Below are 22,385 nucleotides of genomic sequence, written 5' to 3'. Positions count from 1 at the left end.
AGTAAACTATTAAAGTCTTTTTCAAATATTCTTAAAATCTAAGAGTATCTAGTGAGCTGAATCCCCTTTTAGGAAGATTATTCAGCATCAGACCTCTATCATGCTGCTGCTAGTTCCTTTCACAATTGCCTCTATTTTTTTTTCTTGATACAACACATACTCTCCTCTACATTTGGGTGGTATTTGAATTCTAGACCATCAACCCATGGCTCCCCAGACCTTAGCTATCCCTCTGCACTCTGTACAAAGAAATGTTGCTGAGTCTCTAAAGTATCCATAGAACACATTCTTGATGGAGAATTTCTCCATTTGTATTATCTCTTGTCCCTATGTTTCTATGTTATTGATATAAATTTCAATTCTTGGTTAATGCATATCAATATTTTTCTAATTAAGTTTCTTATATTCTTGCCACTTGTTGATGTTTCTAGATAACCCTTGATGAATTTTAGAGTTCTTTTGCGATGAGCCGTATAACTAATTTTAGTGCAAAATTTACATTTATTATTATATATACGAAGTAGTAAAATTACCCACGCCTGGCTCAGGAATTTAATATGACGGATTTAATAAATAATAATTAAAACCTATCATTCATTAAAATTAAAACACTATATTATCTTACATATAAGATTACGTAGTAACGAACATTAATAATGTAAAGGAAAATGATAATTATAACATCTTATCATTTATCCTTCAACCAATCTCTTTAATTTGATTTTATAATTTAACATTTTACTTCCAAGAAGTGTTACTAATTGATATATTTTTGGGAATCAAATGAACATCAACATAAGATATTAAATTTTTCTAATAAATAAATAATATGTAACACTTAGGTATTTGAAAGAACTAGAATTAGAAATAAACTATTTTTGGAAAGATTAAATTTGGAAATTTTGGCAATTTATGCTAAGGATGAGTTTTGGGTCAACTTCAAACGACCATAACATTCAGTACAGGATGAGTTAGGTGTGCCATAAGATATCAAATGAAAGGTTTTTGAATTATATTTTCAATGCTATCGAGTTTGCTAATTTCGAGCTCGTATGAGGGAGATATACCCGTTTGATTTCGGGTTGTCTCCAGTTAAGGAAAGTCACCCGAATTTAAGAGGGGGTATTTTGGTCTTTTCATTACCCAATTTGTTTAATTAGTTTTTAGTAATTTATTTGGGGTCTAAACTGATTTGGTTCAGTTTAGACAATTACATAATTACGCTAGGGCTTTGAGAGAAGAGAAAAGAGGAATAAAGACAAGGTTTCATCGCGCTCTTGAGATTTTTCTTGTGGATTTCGCCAAGGGTTAATCCCTAAGAAGTATGTGAGATCACATAGCATAGGGTTCGTTTACCCATGCGCCAATCACGATTAAATTCAGCGTATTTACGTTCTTGAAATTTGAGTATATGAGTTCTTGATGAATTTTGCTAAAGTTTTGTTTGAATCTTGATTGTTGGGTTTTGGAGGAGTTCTTAAGATGATTTGATGAGATTAAAGGTTGTTTTAGTAGATTCTTGTATACTTTGGTTGGGTATTCAAATCTAAGTGCTTGGGGAAGAAACCAATTGAATCTGGACAATTTAGGGTCGAAAAATGAAAAAGAAAATTCCTAGGTTTTCTGGGCAGGGGTTGGCGCACCGCGCCACTCAGTGCACCAGCATAAAGAGTCTATAGTTTGGGCTCCAGGGTGCCACGCCATTCAGTTTCCCCCCAACATAGACTCCACAGTTCAAGGTCTAGCACCATACGCCAATCAGTACTCCAGGGTTGCCAGGTCCTCTACACTTTCCCACATTTTCCGTTTGAGTTCCCTCGAATCATACTTATATTTTCTAGTTGTTATCTACACTCTAAGGTATGTTTAACCATTGAGAGATCATCCATAACATGAGATCATAACCCTTGAATCCATAATTAAAATTGAAGGTAGAACTTAGAGTCAAGAGAGTTCTTAGAGTCTTTAAAAAGTCTTTTATAAAGGTTTAAAACTTGTTTTAAAGGACTAACACATTGAGTTTGAGAAAGAGTAGACCCAAGTTCATTTTTTTAAAACAATATATGGGAACTAAGTATTCCCAAAGAGTAAATGTTTTCACATTTAAGATAAGAGGAAACACTGATCTCCAAATGAGTATTCATGAGCAATTTTGAGTTCCATCTCTTTTAAGATATAAGTTTTTGAGTAATAACCTCAAACCACAGAGAAAGATTTATGTTTTTAAAATATGAGCTGAGTATACTTTGGGAGTAGTATTGAGCAATGATATGGGGATGAGTTAATAATAACTCAAGTCTCCATAAGCCATGTAGCCATCGTGGGTAGAAAGGGTCATACTTTTTAGATGATTCATTAATACTTTTTAGCATAGACTAGTGGATCCACTTAGTTGAGGCATTTTATATCCCAGCAAGTTATAGGACAGTTCTGTCAGCGTGGGAGAGACGTTGTATTATCACATACCTCATAGTGATGGCTGTCGGTTAGAGAATCTCCCAAACATAGTTTTTTTGTACTCTTATATACAACTGAGTTATTATTGTATTTTCCAATACTTTGAGATATTATATTGTTTTAAATGATTTATAGAAATTACATCTTTACTATTGTTTAGTTCTGCATTGAGTTGAGTATCCACGAGTTGAGTAAAATCAAGGTAAGTGCTCCTTTCAGATTTCAGTTCAAGCTTGAGTATTGTTTAGATTTCCCCTTGCATGCTCGTATATTCAATGTACTAACGCCATTTGGCCTACATCATTTTATGATGTAGATATAGGTAACCAGGATCAACATTCAGCGCTTCGTTGATCCAGTTGAGCTTCTGAGTCATCTAGTAAGCCTCCTTGCTCTCTAGAGGATCACTTTTCATGTTTTTAGCATTTTTCAATTGTTAGGATGATCGGGATTCTTGTCCCGACATCCTCATAGTTTTAGAGGCTTCATAGATGGATAGTTATAGTTCGTTAGTCTTTCCATTTTCAATTGTTTATGTTAAGAGTAGAGTTGCCACTTTGGCTAGTTGAATGTTTACTTCTAAAACATTCTAAGTTTATTTTGAGACAGTTGAATAAAGTTGCATTTGATTTCTTTTATTACTATTTAAAGTCTTCCGTTGAGTATTAAGTCAGGCCAATGGTTTGCTTGGGGCCATCAATGGTTCTCGAGTGCCAGTCCCACCCAGAGTGTAGGCTCGGGGAGTAACAAACTTGGTATCAGAGCACAGAGTTTAAGATTCCTAGGGAGTCTATGAAGCCGTGTCTATAGAGTCCTAGTTATCGGTGTGAAGCGCGCCACATCTATAATTAGGAGGCTCGAACAATTAAGAACTATCTCACTTCTTTCATACTCATTTTCTGCGATAGAGTTTATCTCTATAAAAGTTTATTTCTAACTCGTGCTTGCGCGTATCTTTCAGATCATGCCGCCTTAACCTTAACTATGATACAATACCAAAATGAATATATGAAGGACTCAATAAAGCTTTGAATCAACCTGGAGCGTACCAAAAATAGTTTATTGTCATGTGCTCTTATTGAAGAGGTCTACTAGCTAGAGTAGTTGTGCCTACAATATGAAATGCAACATCCCTCACGAGGGACGTTAGTACGAAAAAATATACTGAATATATTAGGCAATAACATATATAAAACAAGGCTCGAATGAAATCAAGTATCAATATATGAGTGCATGGATCATAATAGAAGACCACATTTGTTTACTTGTCACGCCCCAAATCTACCCCTAGGGCGTAAACACGGGACCTTGGATCACGAGTGACCCCAAGCTAACCTTGCTGGCATATCATAAGCATACTAAAGTAAACTGAATCAATAAAACATTATGCGGAAGCTAAATCATATGAAATATGAAATGATGGGGAATACCCATATACTATCTGAATAAAGAAAATTGAGAGTTTGAATACATATGAAAAGTCAAACTCTATCACTAAAGCTAAAACTAACTATGTCTGAAATAAGCCTCTAAAATGACTAGAAGTACTGCGACATGCCCTAGTTAAATCTAGCAAAAACTGAAAACTAAAGACTAAAATGGAAAGATAACATGTCAACTGTCCTCGAAGAATGAGGACTCACCACTGATGTTGCTGAATTGAAGGTAAGGATCCGATGTATGCATCATCTGACTGCTGAGGACCTAAACCTATATCACAAGCAGATGTAGCGCAGAGTATGTGTTAGTACTTGAAAGGTACTGAGCATGCAAGATAGAGTAAAACTGACCAATATAGTCATAACTGAAATAGAGCATATAATAGAGCAATGACATGATATAAGCATAATACTTTACTGAGAATACTCAACATGAACTAACTGGATACAATGACCAAGTTTATAACATGATGATACTGAATATTGAACTGATAACATGGTCAATGCAATAAAATCTGGCTGAACTGTGGGAGCTACAAATGACTGACATAAAACCATATGAGCTAAATGTGAAGTCCGATGCATACGTCCCATTGAGAGGACCCAATATACCCTGCCAAAGATATAGAGGCATGACTGGCGTGATCACAAATATAATGCCCATAGAAGGGCCTTACAACCTATGGGGGCACGTAGTTCTGAGACTTGAAGGTGACTGACCCTAGTCCACTCGGTATTAAGCTACTCCTAATTGATTATGTAAATAATCAATATTATGACTGAAATGTTCTAATACTGGATTGCTCAAAAAATGGACATGCAAACTGAGAATGCAACAATTATATTGTTAATATGACATTCATAAGCTGAAGCATGTATATATCTGAATTAACTAACCTTGCATGTGCAATTCATGAACTAAAAGATCTATATAGCAAGGGTTCTGAATTTCATGAAAAGAACTAAACAACAATGTGATAATCTTATTTGGATCATACTAACAGCTAAAACCCAACAATTTCTAACATTCAAGAAACCCCTAGGTCTAGATAATATTAAAGGAATCAAGAATCTCACTGAATTCTAGGGACCTAATGGGAGAAAGGAATCCACTAGTGAACTCCCACATACCTGTGTCAAATTCCACAGAGAAATCTTTCGATGTTGAGGCTGGAGCTAATGGAACCTTGTTGTGTTCTTGAACTAGGGTTCATGAATTCTTTCTCCTCTTTACGTTCTAGTTTTCTAAGTTTTGGTGAATGATCTGACTTAGGTAAGTTCTAGGTTGTTTACTAGGCTAAAACTGACAAAAACTACATAGTTTAGGGGTTAAATGACGTAGTTTAGGGGTCCAACACATAAGGAAAAGACTAACGACCCCTGACTTAAAAGTTGTTGTGGTAACGACGGACAAGACCGACGGATTGTGGATCGATCTACGGTCCGTGCTGGTCAACCGTCAATCGGCGACTGAAATTTGGGCGTCTTACCTACGGTTCTGGACCACGGACCATGGTCTGACTTACGGTCCGTAAGTCCTGGCGTAGATCCGGACTTAGAGGATTTTTTTCTAAGGAGGGTTGTAGGTGACCATCCATGGACCACCAGCACAGACCATAGGTCACCCTACGGTCCGTAGGTGGTGCCCGTCGGTGGCACCTGTTGCTTCTGAAATTTGCTATCTAGTATGTCTAGGATACGGGGTGTTACATTACTCTTGTGGGATCATGTATGTTACATTTTTTTCTTTACTTTTATGTAATTTATAATCTTTGTAGGGCATGTGATACAAATGACCAGTTGATCAGTGGTAGAAGAGTATGACCCATGCTAGGCATTTTAACCCCTGGGATTCTGTCCTCATAATTACACAAATTGGTATCGGCCCTTGCTAGGCTTTTGGCCCTGAGCTGCCACCCTTCTATACCAATTGGGATCAGCCCATGCTAGGCTTTCACCCCTGAGCTGCCAGTCTTCTATACCAATTGGAATCAACCCATTCTAGGCTTTTCCCCTAGGCTGCCACCCATAATTATACAGATTGCTTCACTTAGATTCTTTAATCATTGATATTGTTGTTTTGGTGGTCATAATAATTTTTTATAGTTGGAACTACGGACCAGTAGTAGAAGACATGAAAATAATAACTTCAAAGCAGTAACAATGACATAAGGAGCTATGAAACATCAATGCATTACATGTGAGCTTAAATGGCACAATTGACATCAATTTACTAAGAGGAGAATTTACCAAGCTTACTTTTGCAAATACCATTTCTATACTAGCACATAGGAGAAGGATACTTACACAAATGTAAAGGAATGAGCACATAATGAAGTAGTTTGACACACTAAGGAGAGGGGGAAATATTGTTATCCATATTGTAGATCATACGCTGCCTCTATGTTTCCTTTATTAGGAATAGAACTTAGGAAGTTCACTTCATTGATATTAATCGCAAGTATCAGATGTTATTCCAAGTAATATGGAATTGAATAGCCTTACAGACCTTTCTGACTTAAGCCCTTTGTCTTCAAATTACTATCCTACAATAAAATAAGTTGTAAGACTAGTATTAATAGCTAATCAACCAATTTGAGCAACTTGATCTCACCAAAATAGTAACCAAGCAATAAGCATGCAATTTATCTAGCCAATGTTTTCGTTCCTTCCCTTTCCCTTGAGTCGCGTCTATACGCTATACAACCTCCGTATTAGGTCCTCCGCAAAACTCCCTACAATATTCAATTCCTTTGATGTCTCCATAAGTTCTCCGCACATCCAGGCACATTCCTTATCATAACATACATAAAAATGTCCTTAAACATAATAATGTAACAGAAACAATATGAATCACGGTTTCTGATCACAAGCCCTTGAAGAGCTAACATTACTTTTAAAATGCCTAAACAAGCTCATGATTGAATTTAAAGGGGACTCCCCTCCATGGTTGTCTCAACATGCACTAACCACCAGAACATCCTCCCCAATATTACACCATGTACAAAAAACAATTTCCAACTCACTAAAACATACTAAATGTCCTAATTAAGTCAACCACAAGAAGGAGAAAATTGCATTAGCTTACCTTGCTGGAAAGAACTACCACTTGCTAAGACTTGGATTCTTCAAGGTAAAAGTTGTCAAACGATCGTATGCAATATATTTACCCAACTATGAGTCGGGGTCGATCCCACAGAGAATATGGAAGAATATTGTCAATAGCAAATATTTAACTCGATAATTGTTATATAAAAATGGGGGGATTTAAATTGAAATAAAATAAAAACAATAAAAAGATATCTTTGAACTAAGTATTTATTTATATTCAAATTATTAAAAGTAACTAGGAATGTGTTTCCCATAAGCTCATAACGCGGTAAACCTAATAATAGTAATACTTTTCTAGTGTATTACATGTAAAGTGATAAGTTAGGTATCTCTAATTCCTTGGTCCGACGACTAGAGAATTTCACCCTGCACCTTGGTCCGGCTACGTGTGTATAATTTACTAACCCTTACCTTTACCTCATATTAGACATCACATCGGTGTTTGTCTTAGTTATTACTTCGCACCAATCAACACTAGACTATTAGATAGTATCACACTAAATCTATGTTGATAATTCTTTTCTTGTTGATTACCTCCTTGGTCCGGCAAGTAGCAACAAGGCGAGTTCTAACGTTGCGCACCGTTAAAAAGACTTCTAGACGAAAGAATTATCAATGCATGCTTCAACACTATTCAAGATTTACGTAGTTATTATTCGTACTTTGTTAATCGCTTATGGTTCCCACAACTCTAGTTATGAAAGTTAGCTACTCATTATCTCAAAAACACAATCAAAATTTATTAAAATAAATATGCTTGTGTTAATAATAAAAAGTTAAGAACATTAGCTAAACTATCTTTTATTAATCACGAATACAAATAAATAATAAAGGAGAAGAAAGAATAAACCACAATTCTCCGGCCTCCATGGCGGCTCTCCCAAAGTTCCTAAGGTAGAAGAAAAATTATATTGTGTCTTGTATCTCGGTTCTTGGATTCCCTAAAGAATACTTTTTCATGCCCTCTTTATAGACATAGAAACCCTAAGTAAAATAATTAAGTTCAAAAGAAATTAGGAAAACAAAACCCAATTAAAATGGATTTGCACTGTACGCACACGTGATTTTTCCAAATTGTTGGCGGCAGAGAGGCGCCGGTCAGCTGACATGTGGCAGCAGCAAGCCTAATTCGCATTGAATTGGTGTTCAACTTTGCACCATTTATAGAAATATATTATTTTAATAAATTTAATCAATTAAGCTACCTGCTTGATTTCTTTCTTCAATCTCCCATTTTTAATTCATTTTAGCTCCAAATTTCTTCATTTTTCCACCAATTTAATCCTACAAATAAAATATACTATTTAGCACAATACATAAAATTTATGCTCAAAAAATACAAATATAAATAATAGATGTGAGGAAATAATGATTAAAATTATGTATTTTTAGCCTCACATCAACACCCCACACTTAAATTTTTGTTCGTACTTGAGCAAACATTATAACTCATCCCAAAAAGTCATACTAGCAATGTCATCACTTTAGTTAATACAAACAATTAGGCCATATATCAAATTCAAAACATAAAGTAGACTTCTCAATCATTATACAAAACATCCAAATAACCAACAAACCTCTAACCTCCTAACCTCAAGGAAGGACTTTGAACTCATCAAATTTATGCTTGCTCACCTACTCTCATCAAAGAAAGTTAATAAAATCACCTATCTATCATGAAATAAGTGCCCTCACAAGAAGAAATAGTGCACACACTCAAATCAAAAGATTGAATATAAATTAAGGACTTAGCAACAAAGAACACTCTCACACTCACAATGAAAATTCACATGTATGCGCAAAGAACCATAGGCTTGCCCATTATATACATCTCCACTAATTAAGCATGATTGAATAGAATCAAATAGGACTTTAACGGGTTGTAATGTAGGCTAGGGGACGGGTAGGAGAACTATATAATAGTGACTTACACTTCCTTAAGCACTTTGCAATTTTAGACCTCATCACCCATTATTTTCTTCTCTTTATTTTCAATCCTCTCTTCAACAATTATTTCACAAGCAATTCTCATCATCTCAAGAATGCTTCAATGTTTTTTTTTTTTAAGTTTTCCTTCATAACAGCCACCCTCAACTTACGTATTTTACATGCGTTAAGGTGTACAATGTCCTTGGAAGGACCAGGGCCATCATCATGGTAACTTTTTTTTTTTTTCAGGTGACAATTTTTTTTTCATGTCACATTCTTTCAAAGAGGGCTTTAAGCACTTTGTAGCTATCATTGATTACCTTTTCACTCAACCATCCTTTTTTCTCAGAATTGATAATTAGAATAAGTCTATGCTATAATGCTCAAGGAAGGAAGGTGCAAAAACTAAGGATTCAACAAAATAGTCTAGGGCAAAATATGGCTACCAACAAAAGGCTACAGGCTCAAAAGGGCTATCTAGTGATAAAAGATCTGAAAAGGCTAAAATTTACCAGACAAATCAAAGAAAGCCTATTATCATCTTCTAAACAAAGCAACACTTTTTATTTCGGTTCAATAACATGCAGGGCATGTTCTAGACTAAGATGCAAAACATGGAATAAACAAAATCTCACCACACATGACACAAGTATCAATCAAGATGAATCAATTCCACTTCTAAAAGAGACAAGATCATAACAAACTACCAAATAAAATAAGCTATATACCAAGTCACAACCATGAACCTAGATGTCAAAAGGTTTGCAATTTCACTAGCAATCAAGCATTCACAAGAAAGTACTACTCAATTTTAGGCCCAAATAGTAAGTATCACATAACTCAAAAGGGTCTTTTCTTTTATCTCCAAAAAATTAAAAATAAATATAAAATTTATTCCTAAAACAAATAAAAGACACTGGGTTCAAAGGGATTATCCTTAGGAAAAGAACCGAAAATAAAAGCCAAGGAACCCATCCTAAAAAAAACTCAATAAAATGGTACAAACTAAGAATTCATTCCTCCACCCCACAGTTAAAAAGATGTTATGTCCCCAAAGCATTAAATAAAATTTAAAACAAGGGTTAGGAAAACTCCCTGAGGCCTTTAGGCCTAGCTAGTAGCATGTTCTCTTAATTTTCATCAAGGGTCGTCACCCCACACTTAAGCTCAAACATGCTCCTTTGCTTCAAAAAAAATTTCGGTAATCAGACTTCCCCTAATCTGCAAAAACAAGGAAAGAACAAAAAAAGTGATACTAATAAAATAAAATAAGAAGTTACACTACTAATTGGGTTGCCTCCCAATAAGCGCTTAATTTAACGTCGCGGCACGACACCATCAATTTAACTATTTTTCCTTCCATTTTGAAGATATGAATTGCATCCATAATTTTACATCAATTTTTCTATTACGCTCAAGGGGTGGTGCTACAAAAATAAAGGTCCCAAGCAATAGATATCACATTATGCAATTCTTGGATCCTAAGTGAGGAATGTAATTCTCCGATATTGGAACAATAAATTCAAGAATATAGACACAATTTTCCTCCTCCATACACTCTTCTATAGGCTCAGATGGCTCATTTAATTTCTCATCATCTAAACATAATGAGGAAAAATGATTGGAATGAGGTCCAATGCGCCCTAACTTATGAATTATTTTATTATTTACACCCTCGTAATTACACATACTAGAGTTTTAAAAAATAATATTATCTACTTCATTACATAACTCTAGTGTACTCTTCTCAACAATGACAACATCAATAAAAGTATGATCAAGCAATTGGCCCTCAACTTTTAGTTCTTCAAGTTGTCTTACAAGTATTTTTTCTTCCTCACACTTATTATTACTAAATTGTTGGGTGTCATATGATTTAATATTTGCATTCAACTAAAAATTTAATTTATAGAGATCCCAATCATAGGTATCTTCATCAATCATGCACTTAAATATTGATTTATAGCACATTATCAATAAATCTACCATGTCCCCACACAACTTATTTTGTTATGAAAAAATTAGCTTATAAGAATCCATAATGTCAGAAGTACAAAAATTGCAAGAACACTTAACACTACATACTTTTTCAGATGACATCTCAAGAAGAGTAAAACATATAATAAAGAAAAGTAAATTAAAACAAATAATAAAAAAAAACAAAAACAAAACAAAAAAAAGAGAAAAAAAAGGACAACAAGTAAAAATAAATACTAAAGACAATTTCTATGCCATATTCCCTAGCAGTGGCGCCATTCTTGATAACGTTCAAATATACTTCTTGAAAAGAAATATAAACGATCGTATGCAATATATTTAGCCAACTATGACTCGGGGTCGATCCCGTAGAAAATATGGAATAATATTGTCAATAGCAAATGTTTAACTCGATAGTCGTTATATAAAAATGGGGGTATTTAAATTGAAATAAAATAAAAACAATAAAAAGATAGCTTTGAACTAAGTATTTATTTATATTCAGATTATTAAAAGTAACTAGGAATGTGTTTCTCATAAGCTCATAACGCGGTAATCCTAATAATAGTAATCCTTTTCTAGTGTATTACATGCAGAGTAATAAGTTAGGTATCTCTAATTCCTTGGTCCGACAACTAGAGAATTTCACCCCGCACCTTGGTCCGGCTACGAGCGTATAATTTACTAACCCTTACCTTTACCTCATATTAGACATCACATCGATGTTTGACTTAGTTATTTCTTCGCACCAATCGACACTAGACTATTAGATAGTACCACACTAAATCTATGTTGATAATTCTTTTCTTGTTGATTACCTCCTTGGTCCGGCAAGTAGCAACAAGGCGAGTTCTAACGTTGTACACTATTAAAAAGACTTCTAGACGAAAGAATTACCAATGCATGCTTCAACACTATTCAAGATTTACTTAGTTATTATTCATACTTTATTAATCGCTTATGGTTCCCACAACCTTAGTTATGAAAGTTAGCTACTAATTATCTCAAAAACACAACCAAAATTTATTAAAATAAGTATGCTTGTGTTAATCATAAAAAGTTAAGAACAATAGCTAAATTATATTTTATTAATCACGAATACAATTAAATAATAAAGGAGAAGAAAGAATAAACCACAATTCTCCGGCCTCCACGACGGCTCTCCCAAAGTTCCTAAGCTAGAAGAAAATTTATTTTGTGTCTTGTATCTTGGTTCTTGGCTTCCCTAAAGAATACTTTTCCATGCCCTATTTATAGACATAGAAACCCTAAGTAAAATAATTAAGTTCAAAACAAATTAGGAAAACAAAACACAATTAAATTGGATTTGCACTGTACGCACGCGTGATTTCTCCAAATTGTTGGCGGCAGAGAGGCGCCGATCAGCTGACACGTGGCAGCAGCAAGCCTAATTCGCATTGAATTGGTATTCAACTTTGCACCATATATAGGAATATATTATTTTAATAAATTTAATCCATTAAGCTGTCTGCTTGATTTCCTTCTTTAATCTCCCATTTTTAATTCGTTTTAGCTCCAAACTTCTTCGTTTTCCCACCAATTTAATCCTACGAATAAAATGTACTATTTAGCACATTACATAAAATTTATACTCAAAAAAGACAAATATAAATAATAAATGTGAGGAAATAATGATTAAAAAAATGTATTTTTAGCCTCACATCACTCCTCAACTTGTCTTAACTTATATCTTCCAATAGCTTGAACTCCCTAATATTCAAGAACCCTAATGATATTTAATGCTTGTTGTGTGAAGCTAAGAGAGAGAAGAGAGAAAGATGTAAAAATCTGTCAAAGTAAAAAATGGTCGGAAAAAGCTGATATCAATCCCTTTTAAATGGACCTGCTTTGGCCGACCTTCTCACTCATTTTGGGCCATAAATCATATAGTAGGTGATCCCTCTACTTGGACTGTTCACTTGGACCTTTTTGGACTTAAATATATTGGGTCTTGGCTGTCCATATTCCCCTTATTCTTCTATTCAACTTGGGCCAGTTTAATGCAAGTAGGTGGTAGTGTACTTTGCCCAATAAGATGGTCAAAAGTGTCTTAGTAGGTGATACACTTACTTGGTCTTTTGGGCTGGTCAATAAGTCAAAGTAGGTGATGCACCTACTTGTCATCTACTAGCTTAGTTAACTCTTAGTAGGTGATGCACCTACTTGGTCCTTTGGGCTGGTCAACAAGTCAAAGTAGGTGATGCACCTACTTGTCACCTTTTAGCTTAGTTAAGTCCAGCAAGCAGCTCACTTATTTTATTTCATTTTCTAAATCTTACTTCGTTTTTCTTTAACTTAGCACTTCACCTTAAAATTTAAGACCATATACGACCTTACTATCTCGAGTTTAAATGCTTTCGTGGGAGTTGACTTGGAGTATACACACTGAAACGTGCAAGGCAAAAAACACCTTCCAATTTATTTTAAACAACACTACTCATCTAAGAAATATGGTCTGTCACCAATACCATAAGCCTATGTCATGTGTCATATAAATAAAAGTAGCATATGGAGAATACAGGGCGCCTTCCTCCCCTCCTGAAGAACATTCTTCCTCGAATGTTAGCATAGTAGCCAGCTCCAAACCACTTCAAGCCTAAGTTAAATTATATTATTAGCCACATAGTTCATATAAACTTATACTTACCCGTCAATGAATCAACTCAACACTTTGACCTTTCCCTTTAGATTGAAATAAATGAGGATACTTGGACTTTATTGCTTGTTCTGCTTCCCATGTAACCTCTTCTACTTGTTGGTTTCTCCATAACACTTTGTGAGATGCTATTTCTTTATTTCTCAACTTCCTAACTTGTCGATCCAGAATAGCAATGGGTACTTCTTCGTAGATGAGATCTCCCGTAACTTGTACATCTTCAATAGGAGTAATATGAGATAGGTCACCTATATATTTTTGAAGCATTGAGACATGAAACACCGGATGAATGGTTGGAAGCTCTTGAGGTAGCTTTAAATCATATGCAACTTGGCCAATTCTTCGGATAATCTTATATGGTCTTATATAGTGTGGACTCAACTTTCCCTTTTTACCAAATCTCATTACCCCTTTCATTGGTGACACCTTCAAGAACACCCAATTCCCTATAGAGTATTCTAGTCCTCTCTTTCTAACATCCACATATGATTTTTGCCGACTTTGAGCTTTTTCTAGTCGCTGTTGTATCATTTTGACTTTATCCATAGCTTGATGAACAAGATCTTGCCCAAATAAGGCAGTTTCACCTATTTCGAACTAGCCAATTGGGGATCTATACCTTCTCCCATATAGAGCTTCATAAGGTGCCATTTGGATACTAGAATGATAGTTATTGTTATAAGCAAATTCAATAAGTGGTATATGATCATCCCAGCTACCCTTGAAGTCTAATATACAAGATCGCAACATATTCTCAAGTGTTTAAATTGTACGTTCTGCTTGACCATCCGTTTGAGGGTGAAAGGTTGTACTTAAATTCACTTATGTTCCCAAACTCTTCTAAAATGACTTCCAAAAATTTGCGGTGAATTGAGCTCCTTTATAAGATATTATAGATATTTTATAGAGATTGGCACTCCATGTAGTCAAACTATTTGTTTAATGTACAACCTTGCATACTCTTTAGCTGTATAAGTAGTCTTCACTGGCAAGAAGTGCGCTGATTTGGTGAGTCTGTCAACTATTACCCATATGGAATCAAACTTTCAAAATGAGAGAGGCAAACCAGTGACAAAATCCATGTTGATCATGTTCCACTTCAAATTGGAAGTTCTATACGCTGCATATAACCTCCAGTCTTTTGGTGCTCTACTTTTACTTGTTGACAATTTGGACTTTGAAACACAAATTAAGCAATGTTCTTCTTCATGTCACTCCACCAATACATTTCATTCAAGTCATGATACATTTTAGTTGACCCCCGATGGACATAATATCTTGAATGATTTGCCTTCATCATAATCCTCTTTCTTAATTCATCTACATTAGGTACACAAAATCTATTTTGACACCGATGTACTCCCTCTTGCATAAGCTCAAACGCCTTTGTCATACCATGTTGTACATTCTCCTTAAGCTGTAATAGAATAGGATCAGTGTACTGCTTCTCTTTCACTTCCACTACTAATGAGGATTCTGCCGCATTTTGCACAATAATCCCTTTCGTCCGGAGATTCAAGAAAGTGAACCCCCAAGCTAGCTAGTCGGTATAGATCTTTAGTTATCTCTTGTCTTCCCATGAACTTCCCATACGTGCTTGCAATTGTCTTACGACTTAAAGCATCAGCTACCACATTTGCTTTCCCAGGATGATACAAAATATCAATGTCATAATCTTTTAATAACTCATGCCACCTTCGCTGCCTCAGATTCAGGTCCTTTTGGTTAAAGATATATTGAAAACTCTTGTGATCAGTATATATGTCAACGTGAACTCCATACAATTAGTGACACCATATCTTCAAAGCAAATACAACTTTTGCTCGCTCTAGATCATGGGTTGGATAATTTTTCTGTTGTGGCCATAGCTTCCTTGAGCCATAAGTTATTACTTTCCCATGTTGCATCAATACAGATCCTAAGCCCACTCCTGAAGCATAACATTACACTGCATACCCTTCCATGCCATCTGGAAGTAAAAATATAGGTGTAGAAGTTAATTTATTCTTCAACTCTTGGAAGCTTCTTTCACATGCATCACTCAAATGAAAATTGATTTCTTTGTGTGTTAGCTTTGTTAAGGGTACAACACTGGAAGAGAATCCTTCAACAAACCTTCTATAATAACCTTCCAATCCAAGAAAACTATTGATCTCCGTAGGCGTTGTAGGTCTTTGCCAGTTTTTCACGGATTCTATCTTTTGAGAATCAACCTTTATTCCTTCATCAAATACAATATGACCTAAGAATGCCACAGATTTACACCAAAACTCACATTTAGAGAACTTTGCATACAACTTACGATCACAGAGAATTTGTAAAACATGCCGCAAGTGATTAGCATGGTCCTCTTCCAATCTTGAATACACCAAAATGTCATCTATGAATACCATCACGAACACATCTAGAAATGGCTTGAACACCCTATTCATCAAATCCATAAAAGCCGTTGGTGCATTTGTTTACCCGAATGACATGACTAAAAACTCAAAATGACCATACCGTGTTCGTAAAGCTGTCTTGGGTATATCTTGATCTTTGACCCTCACTTGGTGATAAACCGACCTCAAGACGATCTTTGAGAAGCACTGAGGACCTTGTAACTGATCAAACAAATCATCAATTCTAGGGAGTGGATATTTGTTCTTAATCGTTACCTTATTCAACTGCCGGTAGTCAATACACATTCTTAACGAGCCGTATTTCTTATGTACAAATAAAACTAGTGCTCCCCGTGGGGACATACTAGGCCTTATGAATTCCTTTTCTAACAAGTCTTTTCATTTCTCCTTCAACTCCCGTAATTCTTCCGGGGCCATTTTATATGGAGGGATAGAGATAGGTTGAGTATCTGGAATCACATCAATACAAAACTCTACATATCATTCTAGAGGCAAACCCGGAAGATCATCACGAAATACATCAGGAAATTCATTTACCACTAGAATGGATTGAAGAGTTGGAGACTCCACAACTATATTTTTCACCCTTACTAGATGACATATGTATTCTTTGGACATCATCTTCTTTGCATTAAGGTACAGAATAAACTTACCTCTTGGTGCCCCAATATTACCTTTCCATTCAAGGACTGCCCCTTTTGGGAAATGGAAACACACTATCTTAGTTCAGCAATGTACCGTGGCATAAAAAGAAGCTAACCACTCCATACCCATTATAACATCAAAATCTACCATTTCTAGCTCAACAAGGTCAACCAATATATCACAATCACAAACAGTTACAATGCAATTACGATAAACCTTTCTAGCTATTATAGACTCACCAATCGGTATAGACACTTCAAATGGCTTCACAAGTAATTCTGGTGTTCTTTTCAACTTACCAGCAATTAATGGAGTAATATAAAACAATGTAGACCCCGGATCAATTAGTGCATATACAATATGTGAAAAGATGGACAATGTACCTGAAACCACATCCGACAAAGCTTCCAAATTTTGTCGACCCCCAACACCATATGTGCGATTCTGAATTCCACTAGAACTAGCTGCTCCTCTAGCTCATTTACCATCACCTGTAGGAATCTGTAGTCCCCTACCTAAAGAAGGTGTTGATGAGGACGATGCAGCAAATGATCTAGTAAGCTCTACAACACCACTCATGCCCCTATGAGGGCAATTTCTCACTATATGACCCAGTGTACCACACCAAAAACAAGCATTTGTCCCAAACCGACATGCACCTAAGTGATTTCTTCCACATTGTTTACAACACTATCGAGGATGTCTTTATTGACTCATACTTCCCTGCTCTTAGTTCCCCGCTGTTTGTGAACCTTGGCTTTCACCTCTTTGCACAAACTAATTTCCCCTAGACTCTTGAAACGGAGGTGGGCACTACTTGTAGAGTAGGAAGATGATGTCCTAGGTGGTCTATTAAAGAACCAAGGCCTAAACTCACCTTGGGATGGCATAAACTGCCCGGTGGATTTGGCTCTCTTGGACTGCCCTCTTTCCAAATCTTGGATCCTTCTGCTTTGTCTTTGATCCTCCAACTATTGTGCAAAATCTTGCATTCTTTCTATATTCATGTCTTTATTCAATGAAGCAATGGTACTATCTCTAACCAGATATGAATCTAATCGATCCACATATCGATGAACTCTATCCTGTTTAGTAGCTACTACATTAGGAGCATACATGGCCAAGGAATTAAATTTGAAACTTTACTCTCTCACGCTCATACTTCCTTGATGGAGATTTAAGAACTGATCCGCATGGGCCTCTCGTAATTCCAATGGCAGATAATGGTCAAGGAATGCCTTTTTGAACTCTTTCCACATAGTTGAAGCTGCATTTGTTCCCCTAGATTGCTTCCAAAGTTCATACCACAATATAGCGACACCCTTTAATCTATATGCTGCTAGTTCAAGTGCTTAACCACTTCATGCATAACATTTAAAGTACGTTGGATCTAATCTATAAAGTTTTGTGGATCTTCATTAGGATTTGACCCGGTGAATGATGGAGGGTCTAATTAAAAAATCACGTATCGGCATGCCAGTTGCTCTATCTATGCCACTAGTACCTGCAACTGGACCTTTTTGCCTTTGGTTGTCTCCAGCAACTATACGAGTAAATAATTGGACTGCATTCTTTAAACCTTGCTCGTAGCATTAATAGGGGGTTCTTGAGGTGCAGCTTCCCTCCTTAGATCTTTCGTAGATAGAGGGGTCAGGAAAGTCTGTGATAGAGACTCATCGTGAGCCTCACTTTTTCCAACAAGCCTAAATGGTGATTGGCTGGTCCCTTCTCCAACATCCACATCTATTTGCTTACTTGTACTTATACTCCTTCTCGTAACCAGTATCTTTACTATAATAAAGCAAATTAGAATTTAGATATGATTCCCCTGCAACATTGGTTCTATTGCACGGTCTAAGAGATGAAAGAAAGAGACAACTCTTAAATGTCTCGTAGCTTCCTGCTTATAGATCTGGTGCACAACATATCCATAAGAAAGACTCTACATAGACATGGCTTTGTAGACTCCCTAGGATGACCTTCTCTGATATCACTTTTGTCACACCTCAAATCCCATTGAGACGGATAGGCACCCGATGCCGTAAAGGCCCGAGAGAACATGCATATAACCTGTACCTACCATATGTTTAGCCAAGATAATCATGAAGCTCTAACAAGTATACGTATAAGCTACAATGATAAAAGAAAAAACATAGGCTGCCCCAAAATATATACATATGACTCGGTCGTTGAGGCGACAACTGTTAAGGAACCAACCATAAATCCATGTTAGGCATTAGTCTACAATGCCTTTATAAGATAGACAAACTTAGAGTAGGTCGGGAAAGACCCCGCCTTACCCTTAACTATGATACAATACCAAAATAAATCTACCAAGAGCTCAGTAAAGCTCCGAATCAACCTGGAGCTCACCAAAAGTAGCTAAGTGTCGTGTGCTCCTATTGATGAGGTCTACTAGCTGGGGTACCTGTGCCTGCAGCATGAAATGCAGCATCCCCTCGAGGGACGTTTGTACCAAAAAATTTACTGAATGTGTAAGGCAATAACATATATAAAACAAGGGACTGAATGAAATCAAGTATCAATATATCAGTGAATATATCATAACAGAAGACTACCTTTGTTTACTCTTCTGGGATCATGTATGTTACATTCTTTTCTTTAATTTACTGCACTTTATAATCTTTGTAGAGCATCTGATACAAATGACCAGTTGATTAGTAATAGAAGAAGATGACCCATGCTAGGCATTTTAACCATGCGATGTTATCCTCATAATTACACAAATTGGGATCGGTCCATGCTATGTTTTTACCCCTCAGCTGCCACCCTTCTATACCAATTGGGATCGGTCCATGATAGGCTTTCACCCAGGAGGTGCCACCCTTCTATACCAATTGGAATCGACCCATGCTAGGCTTTTGCCCTTAGGATGCCACCCATAATTATACAAATTGCTTCACTTAGATTCTTTAATCTTTGAGATTGTTGTTTTTGTGGTCATAATCATTTTTTAGGTTTGGAACTACGGACCAGTAGTAGAAGACATCAAAATAATAACTTCAAGGTAGTAACAATGACAAGGAGCTATGTAACATCAATGCATTACGTATGAGCTTAAATGACACAATTGACTTCAATTGACTAAAAGGAGAATGCACCAAGCTTGCTTTTGCAAATACCATTTCTATACTAGCATATAGGAGGAGGATAATTACACAAATATAGAGAAATGAGCATATAATGAAGTAATTTGGCACGCTAAGGACTGGGGGAAATATTTTTATCCATATTTTAGATCATACGCTGCCACTATGTTTGCTTTATTAGGAATAGAATTTAGGAAGTTCACTTCATTGAGATTAATCGCAAGTATCAGATTTCTTGCCAAGGAATATGGAATCGAATAGCCTTACATACTTTGCTATAAAATTCAAAAAGTATGACTTAAGCTCCTTCTCTTCATATTACTAATCTACAATAAAATAAGTTGTATGTCTAGTTAATAGCTAATCAACCAATTTGAGCTACTTGATCTCAAAAAAATAGTTACCAAGCAATAAACATGCAATTTATCTAGCCAATGTTTTCTTTCCTTCCCTTTCCCTTTACTCGCGTCTATATGTTATACAACCTTCGTATTAAGTTCTCCCAAAAACTCCCTACAATAGTTCATTCCTTTGACATCTCTATAAGTTCTCCACACATCCAGTCACATCCCTTATCATAACATACATAAAACAATCCTAAAACATAGTAATGTAACAGAAGCAATATGGATCACGGTTTCCGATCACCAACACTTGAAGAGATAACATTACTTTTAAAATGCTCAAACAAACTCATAATTGAATTTAAAGAGGACTCCCCTCCATGGCTGTCCCAACATGCACTAACCACCAGAACATCCTCCCCAATATTACACCATGTAAAAGGAACAATTTTCAACTCACTAAAACATACTAAATGTCCTAATTAACTCAAAGCACAAGAGGGAGAAAATTACAGTAGCTTACCTTGCTAGAAAGGACTACCACTTGCTAAGACTTGGATTATTCAAGGTAAAGGTTTTCCTCCTCAACTTGTCATAACTTATACCGTCCAATAGCTTGAACTACTTAATATTCAAGAACCCTAATGGTATTTAATGGCTGATGTATGAAGCTAAGCGAGAGAAGAGAGAAAGCGCTAGAAATCTTACTTTTGTCAAAGTTAAAAATTGTATGAAAAATTTGATATCAATCCCTTCTAAAGGGACCTGCTTTGGCCGACTTTCTCACTCATTTTGGGCCATAAATTATCACCCACTTGGAATTTTCACCAAGGCCTTTTTGGACTTAAGAATATTGGACCTTGGTTGTCCATTTTCCCCTTATTATTCTATTCAACTTGGGCCAGATTAATGCAAGTAGGTGGTAATGTACTTGGCTCAATAACATGGTCAAAAGAGTCTTAGTGGGTGATGCACCTTCTTGGTCCTTTGGGCAGGTCAATAAGTTAAAGTAGGTGATACACCTACTGCTCACCTACTAGCTTAGTTAAGTCTTAGTAGGTGATGCACCTTCTTGGTCCTTTGGGCTGGTCAATAAGTCAAAGTAGGTGATGCACCTACTTTTCACTTGCTAGCATGGTTAAGTCAAACAAGCAGCTAACTTATTTGTTTCATTTTCTAAAGCTTACTTCCTTTTGCTTTAACTTAACACTTCACCTTAAACTTTAAGCTCAAATATGACCTTTCTATCTCTAGTTTAAATGCTTTCCTCAGAGTTGACTTGGAGTAAACATGTTGAAACGTGCAAGGCAAACAACACCTTCCAATTATTTTAAACCAACAGTACTCATCTTAGAAATATGATCCCTCACCTATACCATAAGTCTATGTCAAGTGTCATATAAATAAAAGTAGCATATGGAGAATACATGACGTAACATTATGCCGCCTGACAGCTTCAGATTCACGAGAAGAACTACCCAACCCATGATCTAGAGTTTGTTGCCGTAGTAGTTGCTTTGAAAATATGGCGTGATTATCTTTATGGAGTTCATGTAGATGTGTTCACCAGTCATAAGAGCCTTCAATGTGTGTTTAGTGAGAAAGAGCTTAATTTCAGACAGAGGAGGTGGTTGGAATTACTCAAGGATTATGATATGAGTATTCTCTATCACCCAGGTAAGGCTAATGTTGTTGTTGATGCTTTGAGTAGATTGTCTATGGGTAGTACCTCCCTTTTTAAGGAAGACAAGAAAAAGTTAGCAAAAGAGGTGCATAGACTTGCACGACTAGGAGTTCGACTAATTGATTCCGACGAAGGAGGAGTAATGGTGATGAATGAGGCTGAATAATCATTAGTGTCTAAAGTGAAAGAGAAATAAGACCAAGATCCTATTTTGCTTGAATTGAAGGCAAATGTTCATAAGCAAAAAGTGATGGCTTTTGAACAAGGGGGAGATGGTGTATTGAGGTATCAAGGTAGATTGTGTGTGCCAAAGGTGGATGAACTCCAAGAGAGGATCATGGAGGAAGCTCATAGCTCCCGATATTCTATCCATCCGGGTTCCACAAAGAAGTATCGTGATTTGAGAAAAGTCTATCGGTGGAGTAGTATGTAAAAAGGTATTGCAGAGTTTTTTGGTAAGTGCTCAAATTGTCAACAAGTAAAGGTAGAGCACCAAAGGCCCGGTGGTATGGCTCATAATATTGAGATTCCAGAATGGAAATGGGAGATGATCAATATGGACTTTATTATTGGTTTGTCGCAATCTCGCAAGAAGCATGATTCCATTTGG

The 22,385-nt window shown here is 36.1% G+C and overlaps 1 protein-coding gene across 1 annotated transcript; it reads right to left on the bottom strand.

Annotated features, from left to right (window-relative positions):
- Positions 1-13,584: 13,584 nt before the first annotated feature.
- LOC125819395 (uncharacterized) lies at positions 13,585-14,136 on the bottom strand. The gene has a single exon (XM_049498829.1). It carries the CDS (start codon positions 14,134-14,136, stop codon positions 13,585-13,587), a length of 552 nt encoding a protein of 183 aa, XP_049354786.1.
- Positions 14,137-22,385: the final 8,249 nt, after the last annotated feature.

Source organism: Solanum verrucosum, unplaced genomic scaffold (genome assembly GCF_900185275.1).
Source record: "Solanum verrucosum unplaced genomic scaffold, falcon-dt-bn FXZP01000244.1, whole genome shotgun sequence".
NCBI lineage: Eukaryota > Viridiplantae > Streptophyta > Magnoliopsida > Solanales > Solanaceae > Solanum > Solanum verrucosum.
This window is presented reverse-complemented; position numbering and strand designations above follow the sequence as displayed.